Raw genomic sequence first — 12,966 nt, 5'->3', positions numbered from 1 at the left:
GTTAAAGCTCTAGTTTATCAAACTATCCAGATATGCAAGATACCCCCCGAGTTCAACAACGAACGGAGAAAAGGAAATTTGTATTTTAAAGGCATTAAATCTAGACCTAGACATACAACTTAGAATTCTCTAATAAAGGAGATGAAATGCTGGTAAAAGTTACGAAAACATAAAATCTTAAAGTGTTACAACGTAAATTCATGATAAATTGAGTATATATATATATATATATATATATATATATATATATATATATATATATATATATATATATATATATATATATATATATATATATATATATAATTTATATATTAATTTATATATTATGTATATAAATAATATATGTATGTATATATATAAAATCATTTTATATATATATATATATATATATATATATATATATATATATAGAGAGAGAGAGAGAGAGAGAGAGAGAGAGAGAGAGAGAGAGAGAGAGAGAGAGAGAGAGAGAGAGAGAGAGAGAGAGAGAGATATTCTGGCACTGAGCCATACAATATTACATTCCCCTGCTGTACATGCTTGCAAATAATGATTTAATGAAATATACATTTTAGTGCATAGCTCCTGGAAAGGTATATACTGTACATGCTTTGTTTGTTGTTGTCTGTCTAACAAATTACAGAAGAAAGAGACTCACCGTTTTCTAACGGTATAAAAGTCCTGGGCAAGATAACAACTTGGTTACCAATCCCATAAGCCTATATTCGTGTTTTCACCCTGTCTCATTTTGGTTACATGACCACTTGAAGGGTAACATACAATGTAACAAATACAATCAGCTTGTGGAATTTTGTTATTTGGTCCAAGGCTCTTCTCATAAATTATACTCTTTTGAGTTTCTTCTGTGGCCTCTTTGAAAAACTATCTGAAGGCTGTGCATCGGTTTGGCGGTTCCAAACTTGCAGGAAGCTTTCTCCATAACACCATTCTCATAACATATCCGGCATTTAACTTTACAAAATGAATGATTTTTAATTGGCAAAAGTCCTCACATATATTTCACATTTTCCACGAAATATTTTCAGGGTGTGTCCTACGAGCAGTTACTTTCATAAAATAAAATCGTGGTGTTGATAACAATAAATCCATATTCATATTTTTGTCGTATTTTGAAAAACTTACATTAATACAAAAATGAATATCAATACTAACGCTTATGTTCATGCACATTGATTTTACTCGATGAAGATTAACATTCTCCAGATGGCTTTGGTAGGTGACCGTTTCTTTTAGTCAATGCAATGGCCCTTCATCTAGTCAAGACCCAAAAGGAAAAAGAATATAAAAAAGGAAGGGGAAAGGAAAAAAAAGAACTGGGCTTAACCCCAAGTGACATGAATGATTGGCAGGGGGTTATTTTAAAAGCTCGGCAGTGAAGGGAAAGAAACTGCACCTTTTCCAGTGAAATAAAAAGAGGAAAGAAACTCTTAAAAAGTTAAATCTTGTGTACTTCAATAACTTCCGTAAAGGCTTACAGGATGGACGATTTACTTCACTTTCTTTAGAAACAAAGGGGTGGGGGGGAGGGGGGGCGACGGCATTGTGGTGTTTAGAACCGAAGTAGGCAGCGAAAGATCTCCAAAGTTTTTGTGGACGGAAAGGAACCGTCACCTCACCGAGTCATTTGAGGATTGTGATTCTTTATTAAATAAATATCAGTTATTATGTAAATATGAGACGTGGTGGCCGTACAGGCATAAATAGGGTACATGAAGGGGATCAAGACCTCTCTTTCAGCGGAACAGAATACTGGTCTAAATAATATGCCTTTAGGTCCTCGATAATTGCAGTATTAACATCTTGACAAATGAAGTGCAATATTTTGCATTTATTTTTTCAGAATAAATTTGTTCAATTCGCTTTCTTTTTCTTTTTACTCTGATGAGACTTGTGCCCGATCTTAATCGCCGTCGAAAAATAATCTCAAAGAACAAAATTTCTTTTTTCTACCTTTCAGGCTGATTGTTTGATAGTTTCTGCCGTGAGCACCATATTCTCTTCAGAACGATTTCCACAGAGAGAGAGAGAGAGAGAGAGAGAGAGAGAGAGAGAGAGAGAGAGAGAGAGAGAAATACACTACGTGCAGAGCTATCTACGGTTTTACTTTATTGACCGCCAGGTCCAGTTGTGCCTTAACCAATATCATAAACAACCGCAGACAGCAGCAGACAGCGGCAGCAGCATCTGTCGCCAAGAGGTACAACGGATTTGAAATTAAACTCGGTAAACTGAGATGAATTAAATTCCCAATCTTCGCTTGAGAAAAAGCCAACATCGTTTTGCACGTTTGCTCATTCCACCAACTAGTAATGTCTGCTTCACTGGGAGACAGATCAGCGTGAATGTAACGGGGGAGAAAAAGCGGTCTGGTGAGTCATCGCAAAAATCATAACAGCACAAAAAGTCTTTAAAGCAAAAGAATCAAAAATGCTTTTCATGAAAATTATGTTAAATCACTTTCACCTTCGATGAGAGTAAGATTATTGGTCTATCAGCCACAGACCATGACAAGGTATGTTGGAAATATACGAAAACTACAGTCCAAATGTTTTTAGTTGATCTGCGGTCCAGCTGGACGCTGAATACAATAACAGGGATTAAGATATACCGTGATGGGTTCCTACAAAGTACAGAAAATTCCAAAATATAAATATATCTACATTCACTAGGTACACACGTGTTACGCTAATACACTTTCTGAAAAGTCAAATGATATTTGTTCTATATAAACAACGGTAACAAAATCACCCAAGCTTACAAAGTTAAATCTACAGCAAAAGCAGAGCTACAAAAGCTGTACCTTTCGTTTTACGCGTGGAATAACATCTAACGTCAACGTGTTACTAAAATATAAGTCCAATTTATTTCCGTTATTTATTAGTAGAAGAGTAAAACGAGCAGATTAACAATGAGCAAATTAGTTTCTGCACATATTAAACCAAGAAGGGTTTTCTCATAATCATAACTTAACAAAAATAGACACTACTTTTTCAGACTTGGCTAAAATAACTAAGTTGCTAGTAGTACTCTAAAATAACACAAAAGTAAACCTACTGTGTTTGCAGCTGAGCCCTGGAGTGCGAAAAAATAAATGTGCAAAAATAAACTTTAACATAACGTGAAGCTGTGCTTTATGACGTGTAATGTAACAAATCAGCTGCATGGCATACACAAAAAATAAAGCCGTGCTCAAACAAAACAGAAAAAGAAGCGTATAATACTTTTGTTACTCTTTTCTGGTAAATTTACTAAACGGTGTATATATACTTATATTTTCTTAATTATGAAGCATGATACACTTTCATGGAACCGACTCATTCTCACAGCGCAGGTTATCATTAACAAGAAACCGCTCTGTGAACGAAGACAGTTCCAGAAGAAAGCGTCTTTCTACCCTCAACAAATCATTGATGAAAATAAAATTAACTGATATAAAAAATAAAGCTGAATGACTACCCTTCACAAATAGACACTCATCTATATATATATATATATATATATATATATATATATATATATATATATATATATATATATATATATATATATATATACACACACACACACACACACATATATATATATATATATATATATATATATATATATATATATATATTTTATACATATATAATATATTCACAACTTATATTCACAACTTACTTGGCATTTTGAAGATCGAGGTTCAATTCTTGAACTTTGAGGTCGTACTCGCTTTCCGCCGCTGTCAACTTGCGTCTGAGGCCGTGCTTTTCTTGTTCCAAGATCTGGCAACGACAGATAGGAACATGCGTTAGAAACAAGAGGGATTACTTGAAATCTAAACTTAGTTTTCTAACTTTCGTAAAAAAAAAAAATAAAAGTTCGAGTTATTCATCCAACATGAACAACATAGCAGGCCTATGTATTTTGAATTGCTGTCTACTATTCAGATAACATGTGCAGGTATCTTTATTAAGAAACTTATCATATGGAGGAAGAGATCAAATTTACTACCTACTATTATACTCACTATTCGACAGCTAATTAGTTTTTAAATACAAAAACCACATACGAACGAGGAAAAGTTCCTCCTTCCACAAATGTGCCCAAATAAATAAACAAATATTTTAATGCTATGCAAAATTAGACTCCAGAGAAAGCAAATTCACTAGCCTCCTGTCATCTCCCACACCAGAAGGCAACGCCGGCGCAAAAGTGTCCCAGAGAGCATTGTATGGGCAGGAAGGTAATGCAGACAGACTGACATTTCTCTTGTGTTCGAGATGATCGCCAACAGCTGACGGACTGAGGGACGACTCTGAAGTAATTGTGGCCATCTAAACGTCGCCTTTGTCTAGGCCAGGGCGTCTACACTCCCTCAACACCACATATGGTAACCAGGGGTTCAGGCACTGCTTTGACAGTACTACTTGGACAACTTAGAAATAGGTTTAAATCATTGGGACAGGGAAAATCAGGAAGGAAGGGGGGGGGGGCGTTGGAGACTCAAAAGACTGAAAATAACATGTGAAGAAAAAATACATCTAGCCATCCACCGCATTTTATTTATTTATTTATTTGTTTATTTATTTATTTATTTTTTTTGGTCAACTACGCCAGATTGGGGTATAAACTGAATTATCAGATATGTGAAACAACACTAGAATATCTCAGTACATTATTAAGGTCACAGTTCCTAGCGGAATGCTCCTATACTCCTCCCATTTTTCATTTGGGCAAACCAGTTATCTCTTATATGAACACATGCATTCGCATTTAACCTGGCATCAGCTTGTTTAGACAGTGCAGAATCCGTCCTTAGCTCAGCATGACTTCATACTCCCTCTTTAGAAAAGGGAAGATGTGACAGAAGTGGAATGCTTTTTTTGTGGGAAAACCAATAGACAAGTCGGGTCGGGTCTCTCAGAGGCCTTCAATCAGACCAGTCATTAGCATAATCATCCTTCGTAGCCACTCCTATGCTGGTAATTAATCTATAACTGTCCTAGAAAACAAAGACAAAAAATATTTCGTGTGACTAAACTACGTTAAAATATTAATACAAAACGCAATTAAGGAAGCTTCACTTCACACTAATCCCATGAAAAATAGAAGTATATATATATTATTGTACAGCATTTAACTAATAACTGTAGAAAATAAGGAGCCTTCATTTACTTCTGCTCAACCAGAGGCATTTTATTCTGTGAAAGAGTACAAGTTAGAGGATGGGGCTTCAGGTTTACTCCATACAAATTTCGAGAAATCGTTGGTAACAACATCCACAATAAGCAGCAAGCTTCTCTAAGTCGAATTCTATTACCACATGATAAAAGAATCCTGGCAATTTTTGCAATATAGGACCTGGAAAGATATTCAGTCCACATGTTAAAAACTTCCATCTTAGGCAACTAGTAGTTTATGCGTAAAGCAATACACAATCCTTCACTAGGAGTACTGTAAATAATGCATGAAATTGCTTTTCAAAAATGACGACTCAAAAGTATTTGCCTTAAAACAATTCTTCTATAAAAAATTAAAATCTAGACCTGAGTGTGTATATGTGTGTGTGTGTGTGTGTGAGAGAGAGAGAGAGAGAGAGAGAGAGAGAGAGAGAGAGAGAAAACTCTACAATTTACAGTCTCCCTATGACGAATAACAGAAAATGTCATCACTGAAAGTAACTGGGGTCGTCAGGAACAGAGTCCAGGATGTAAAGACGATGATTCGAGTTACACAGTATCAAACTTCTCAGCAAATGCTCTCCCTTATACATGAACGGCAGAAGAGCTGTAATAAAAGCAAAAGGTAAACTTAAAATTAAACCAAAATAGAGAGGAAAACGAGTGGAGATTTTAACAATCGGGGAAAACAGGTAGAAGAGAATTCTATAGCTTGCCGGAGGAAAGACAGAAAGAAAATGAACAGAGAAACAAAAAGAACTGCTAATGTCGGCAGATACAATGTGGTCCAAACTGAACAGCCCGAGTCCCAAGAACTTATATGGTTCACTCCGACGTAATAATATTCATATTCATTTATTTATTTATTATATGAAAAAGCAATATTTCAGGTATCGGAAAATCTTTAAAGTAACTTATTATATGAAAATTATATCTTCTGACTTTGTAACAGTACTGACATCACGGTGACAGAACACTGCATAACCATGTGTTCTGTAACACTAAAATATAGATATTATAATGCTTTTACATACAGACGCAGATACAAGACACACACACACACACACACACACATATATATATATATATATATATATATATATATATATATATATATATATATATATATATATATATATATATATATATATATATATCTATATATATCTATATACACGAAAATTTTATGAATACACATGGGGGGGAGAGAGAGAGAGAGAGAGAGAGAGAGAGAGAGAGAGAGAGAGAGAGAGAGAGAGAGAGAGAGAGAGAGAGAATGTAAAAACTTACTAGCAAAAGTACCGAATATATCTTTTACGGTAAACAGAAAGAGGAGAAAATGCACATGCTCGTAAAACCGTTTTGCGCCTTATCTATCATATTCTTTTTATACATATCCAGCACAATTTCGTACTCTCTCTCTCTCTCTCTCTCTCTCTGCGATTTATGCTATTGTTAAGATTAAAACTACAACCTTTTTGAGAAACATTTTAATTTATGAACATAATTTTAGGATTCAGTGTTCATCGATTATATGGAGGTAATCGGTGTGATTATATATAACAAAGACATCTTTAAAATCACACGTAAACAACTTTACCACAACTCATACCGGTTGGCGATTTTAATATTCAGGTCGAGGTGCTTAAAAGCCTAGGGAAGGAGGGGGGGGACACGGATGGGGCTGGGAGGAGATAAAAAAAAAAAAAGGCGGTGGCCAAAAAGACCGAGCGGAGGATGAGGGTCGTACACGTACACACACACACACACACACACACACACACACACACACACACAAGTATTTTGGTCAGCCCGTGTTTTCTCATACTCGTCTCCCCATCCCCATGATCCCCTCCCCGTATTCATCCCCGAACCTCCTCCACCTATTGGAAACAAGGATGGTGGAGGGAGCGAGTGAGGGGTGATGTGAGGGTGGGGGTGGGTCAGGATGTGGGAGGGGGCGACTGGCGCATGTGTGACCATCGGTGTGAGGTCAGTAACGGATCTGGTCACGGAAATAAAAACGGGAAATTACCACCCACGGTCAGTGGTGTTGAACCTAACTATATGTAATATAGTTTTAAAATATGCCTTTACAGTTTGTGATGAATTTGACACTGCGCGTATGAAATAATGGAATAAATGGTCAAGTCGGCGACACACCGCTTGCAAAGATTCTGTAATTAATGTAACAGGCACTATAATATGCAGGTCACATAGAGAGTATTTATAGAGCTCTCGTTTCTTATCTTTTCGAACCGGAAGAGATAGCTCGAACAGAATGGGTGTCACACGCACTGCCACAGTTTGAAGCGTGGGATTTGTACTCTAGAAATTCTTTGTCACAAATATTTCCTAAATTCCACAATTTCAAAAATGGAGTCACTCTCTTGTAGGTCACCTACCCACGGTAATAATGTGTCTATGCAAGCACAAGGCTGTTTGTTTGGCAAAAAGTGCTGGCATTTAAAATCTTTGCAAGGGAATTCATGAATTCCTCAAAACAATGGCTGAAAATGTAAATTTTGGGAATCGCATAATACTACCATAATTTTGCAAAACCCACATTAACAATAGGTTGCCGAGTGCGTTACAATGGTGAGTGAAACTTTGCGGCTATGTCAGTTCATCTCTTTCCTTTCGTCATTAGGCACAGCAAATAAAACAGAAGACATAAAAATAACAATTCTCATATAATTTACAAACAATGCTTTAGATTTATCTAGTTCTATATATTTTATTCACTACGTTTTCTCTTATTTTTGAAGTGAGGACTCTCCTGATTTACTTTTAAAATTTCACTTCAATACTACAATTGTTTCCTTGAATACAAGCTTTAAAATATTAATTTTGAAAAAAATCATTCACCAGCATCTGTTTTGATAGAGACCTCATTAACAAAACCATTTTTTATTTACCTCGTACTTCTGAATGAATAACAGTTAATAAGTATGCTTCTGTACCGGTGGAACAATTTTCGCATTTAAAGGCACCATTTTTCGGCAACTATGGGTTTCCTCTTATCGAAAGAAAATTAAATCCTTACAACTTATAGATTTTCGTGAGTTCATGTGTTCCAATCCAAATAATTCAATATTATATTGTATTTAAAAATCTTTTAACTAATGTAAAATAAACTCGGGTTAAAGTAAACATAGCAAATTAAAAAGACAATGAGGTTTTTCCCCTTTGCACAACACATAACGTTCCTTGAGCGAAGAGAACAAGACTGCAAACGTCCGGTAAACATTGCACACAACCTTACATAAAGTCTTCTCCGTGAGGAGTTTCCTCAGCAATGTCACTTCCGACTTTTAGCATTTCGCTGTTCTACTTAAAACTTTCCACTTAAATACGGGATAACAGCAAGACATACAGAAAGTGGGATTTTATCTCTCATTTTTTCAATTACTCTTTCGTGGAAGAATGGAATTCTTGGCAAAATCTCTAGCAATTTACTATTACTAAACTTTACAAACAAGGAAATTAAACCAATCATCACAAACCTGCCTACAACAACATCATCGCCATTAATTATACAAACAATTTGTACTTTTGTTCTAAATATTGATTTAGTAAGCATTCTAAGCAATGAAAATATAACAAAAACAACATTGACAAAAAAGTGCAACTAAAGCAAGAACAAAAAAATGGCAATAATGACACTAAAGAAATACTGTCAATTTGGAGAAAAAATGATTCTTTCTTACTAAGCACACGTGGCGGGGTCCGCTGAGAGAATTCAGGATGAAAACATGAAACTGCTGCGACGAATATTATTTCAACGAATATCTGAAAGCAAGGCTACGATTCAGAGTTGACGATAATCATCATCAATTACTACGCTGGAAAACTGCAACAAATGACAGTTTTGTGTATTACCCCATCCCCTCCACGCTGTCACGCCCGAAACTGTGACTGGAGATTTCAATGCATATAAAGTGATCTTCATGGTTATTGCCCTCAAGCGCCAGCGCTTTAAGGATAGACGACAAAAAACTACTGGTTGGGCGTACATGTGTGCAAGAGAAAGAGAAAGAAATGTTGTTAGCCTTTATATAGCGTAAGGAACGACTGATTTTCATTTATTGGCACTACGGAGTGCTTATGTGCATACATACACAATGAACAAAAATACACATACACACTTACAAACAAACACACACTAACAACATGAACCTCAGCAACCACATCTAAAAACCCTTGCTGAAAATCGGAAGGCTGAAACCTTCTAGAGTTACCTCACTAAAGGGTGAAAGGCGTGTGTTGATATATATATATATATATATATATATATATATATATATATATATATATATATATATATATATATATATATATATATATATATATATATATATATATGTGTTGTGTGTGTGTGTGTACATATGTGCATATATGTGTGTATATATGTATATATATATATATAATATATATATATATATATATATATATATATATATATATATATATGTATATATATGTATATATATACATATACATATCTCTAATTCAGGGGGTCATAATATGGTTCAGCTAAAAGTAACTTAGTCATTCAGAAATGAAGGCACTGTTTGATTGTCTAAATAACTGCGTGTAAGATGGTGCAGTATCTATAGATGACGTGGACTTCCATTTCACCCTGTGTGTGTATGTCTGTGTGTATATATATATATATATATATATATATATATATATATATATATATATATATATATATATATATATATATATGTATACATATATATATATATATATATATATATATATATATATATATATATATATATATATATAGAGAGAGAGAGAGAGAGAGAGAGAGAGAGAGAGAGAGAGAGAGAGAGAGAGAGAACTTAGGTTTCCATTTGCAAATTCGGGACAAAGATAAGCTAGATCACAACATGATTAACTTATCACTAGCCATATCAGCCGTTCTTTAATTCACAAATATAACATGGAGAGCCTTGTATTACAACGGGGTAATCGTCCGACTTGAAGAAAGAGTGGATGAATTAGTGAGGGCGCGGCGACATTCGACACGGATGAGGCGATCTCAAGTGCGCCGAGAGCGATTCGAAAGAAACTTTGCAAAGAAACAAACGAGGGAGAGGGGGGGGTGGATATATATCTACTAATTGTAGGGCAAGGGAAAGAAAAACGCTGGAAAACGCAGCAACAGATGACAGAGCCAACAGGATGAAGGATCATTCTCCGGACGAGGGGAAAAAAGGCCATGATAATCTAGGATAATAAAGGATTGAAATGAAAAAGAGGAGCAGAAAAACGAATAATAATGCTCGTAAAGAGCAGCCACCCAAGACAACTCTTCGTATCTATCACAATATCCATAAATTTTATCTTCGTGCAGACCTAACGGCGCTATTTCCGGATCAGACTCATTAAGTGCCGAAATCTTCATAACTTACTCTTTCACGCTATTTCTCATTTACTACATGGTTGTAAACAGAGTTACTCCTTTCTCTCTAAAGGCATTCGATAAAAAGTATAATATTACCCTCTCATACCTTTTGACCGGTGCTTTCTTTTCATGCAAACTATCTGCCTTCTGAGAGGGTTCTGGACCAAGAGGGATCAAGGAAAGTGAAGATGATTAACAGACACAGATCTTAATTACTCGTTACCTCTGCTCGCCTTAGCGGTGCCCACCACAGATGACTCCAAGTTATCTTGGTCGGTTTAGATAATCACAAATATGAGGCGTACCAGCAACATTCTGGATGCGAGGGCTGTAATTATCGCGGCAAAGTTACTAATACTTCTGATGGATCTCCGAAACTAATGTGTCTAAACGAGAAGAAAGTTTCAGTAAATGAAAAGATTTAACTTAAAGGTGCTTTGTTATGTATCAATCATTTCGCCCTTAAGGAAACTTAAGAAGTTCGTTAACAGGATAAGACAAAGGAAATAAGAATGCGCCTTATTCAGAAAGAAATACAGTATATTCCAAAACAATGTGATATTTCATAAAAATAAATTATTTTCAGAACTAAATGAATCTCTGTTAAAAATCTAATACATTTAAGGAGCTGCCATTAGCAGAACCACAAGAAGTGCCATGTTTTAATACAGATGAACAAAGGAGATGTTTCCAGAAATATGGCTATATGACTAAATGGCCCTCAGCGCATTCGCCTGCATCCAAACTGCTCCTGGTCTCCTCCCACAGACTTGTGGTGTCGATGACCGATGGTGTTGTGACGTCAGCTTATTCAGTAAATAAATTAATTGCAGTTTATGACAAAACTACCAATTTATTGCAACTGCCTCTAACGGTCGGGGAAAGAGATCAAACTTGAGAAAATCTTTTAGAATATGCAGAAACAGTAGAGTTAATTAAAAGACAAACTCCCACAATGTGTGCGTGCGAGTGTAGGCGTATTATGTGTAACCATTATAGTTAAAAGAAAAGACTGATAAAAGTAACAGTTATCAGTACTGTCCTCAGTGTCTCGCCTCTCAAGAGTAAAACAGTGTGTTCGAACAAACTAATCTTTTTTTTTTCTTTTTACAGACTTCGTTATGAAGAACCGCTCGCGTTGCACTCCGAATGAACGCAGTTACCGCTGAACCGGGCTGCTGTTAGCGGTGGCAAGTGTAGTGGTCAGACACACGATTCTCAGTGATCATTATGCAGTTAACAAACAGCGGCTGACTGACTCTTCTCAGGGAGTCATTTGCACACTCCATTAGGATCGGAATCGCTGGCTAATATGCAAAGAGCTACCTTTCTTGTGAGGTGGTAACCCTCCACAGCTCTCCCTCTCTCTGGTAATTACGTCATTTTTACGACAATCTTCCAACGGTTCGGTTTTTGCGGACTGTCACATGCCTGCCTTGATTAGAAACCAATACATACTGTAGCCTACACTAGACAGTGGAGTGTTGTTACTCTCAACAAAATTCACCATGTGCATATACAAGCATTTTATTAACACACACAGGTAAATAGCCCATACAAGCAGTTGTACACTGTTATCCCGAGTTGTAGAAACATGACCTGCCAAAACAAAGGTGAAATTAAAGAGACGGAAACGAGCTATCAGATGCCAGCACCGCTAAGACAATTGAGGAATTGGAGACAAGTGACAACATCTACAGATTCTAACGCAGATCATTCGCAGGAAAGAATACCAAATGCCGTTGGCACTTTAGTTACCGGGACCGTGTGTGGGGTCATGACCATTGGGCTCGGAGTCTCATTCCACAAATCAAAGCTTAGGGGACAGACAACAACTTCCGGAGCCCCTCCCATTCACACCAACCCTTTGACCAGAAAAAGAGGATAGCTTCTAACAACTTGGAGCAGACCTTAGGGTTTGGTGTGAGCTGCAAAAGGTCCCTGAGTCCCAAAAAATAAAGACCCACTACTTCAAAGAAACAGTTGATAATGTACACGAATTCTTATGACATCAACCATTATAATTACTACCGGAAGTAAATACAGAATATTTTTTTACGTTATGCAAGTGAAATGGTGTCATAGCTTAATAAAATTACATTAAACACCCCCTCTCTCTCTCTCTCTCTCTCTCTCTCTCTCTCTCTCTCTCTCTCTCTCTCATATAACGCACACACTTGTGGTTTGAAGCATAACCGACCTCCCTAAATTCTACCCATAAAAACAATCAACTAGAACGTCAACAGCCATAATAATCGGTGACAACGGACTAACGGAATGATAAATACCTCAAGAAAGAAAAACTTGAAGAGAATTCTAGTCGGCACAGATCTTATTGATATTTAAAAAGACATAAAG

At 36.1% G+C, this 12,966-nt stretch overlaps 1 protein-coding gene across 1 annotated transcript in view; it reads right to left on the bottom strand.

The window, feature by feature from the left end:
• LOC136831415 (bicaudal D-related protein homolog) overlaps positions 1-12,966 on the bottom strand; it is a 237,747-nt gene that overhangs the window by 16,138 nt on the left and 208,643 nt on the right. The window contains exon 2 of the mRNA XM_067091821.1: positions 3,688-3,791. Within this exon, the coding sequence (XP_066947922.1) occupies positions 3,688-3,791 (104 nt within the window). The remainder of the gene's footprint in view (positions 1-3,687; positions 3,792-12,966) is intronic.

This window comes from Macrobrachium rosenbergii, chromosome 48 (assembly GCF_040412425.1).
Source record: "Macrobrachium rosenbergii isolate ZJJX-2024 chromosome 48, ASM4041242v1, whole genome shotgun sequence".
NCBI lineage: Eukaryota > Metazoa > Arthropoda > Malacostraca > Decapoda > Palaemonidae > Macrobrachium > Macrobrachium rosenbergii.
The sequence above is the reverse complement of the archived record's forward strand: the minus strand, read 5'-3'. Positions and strand labels throughout refer to the sequence as shown.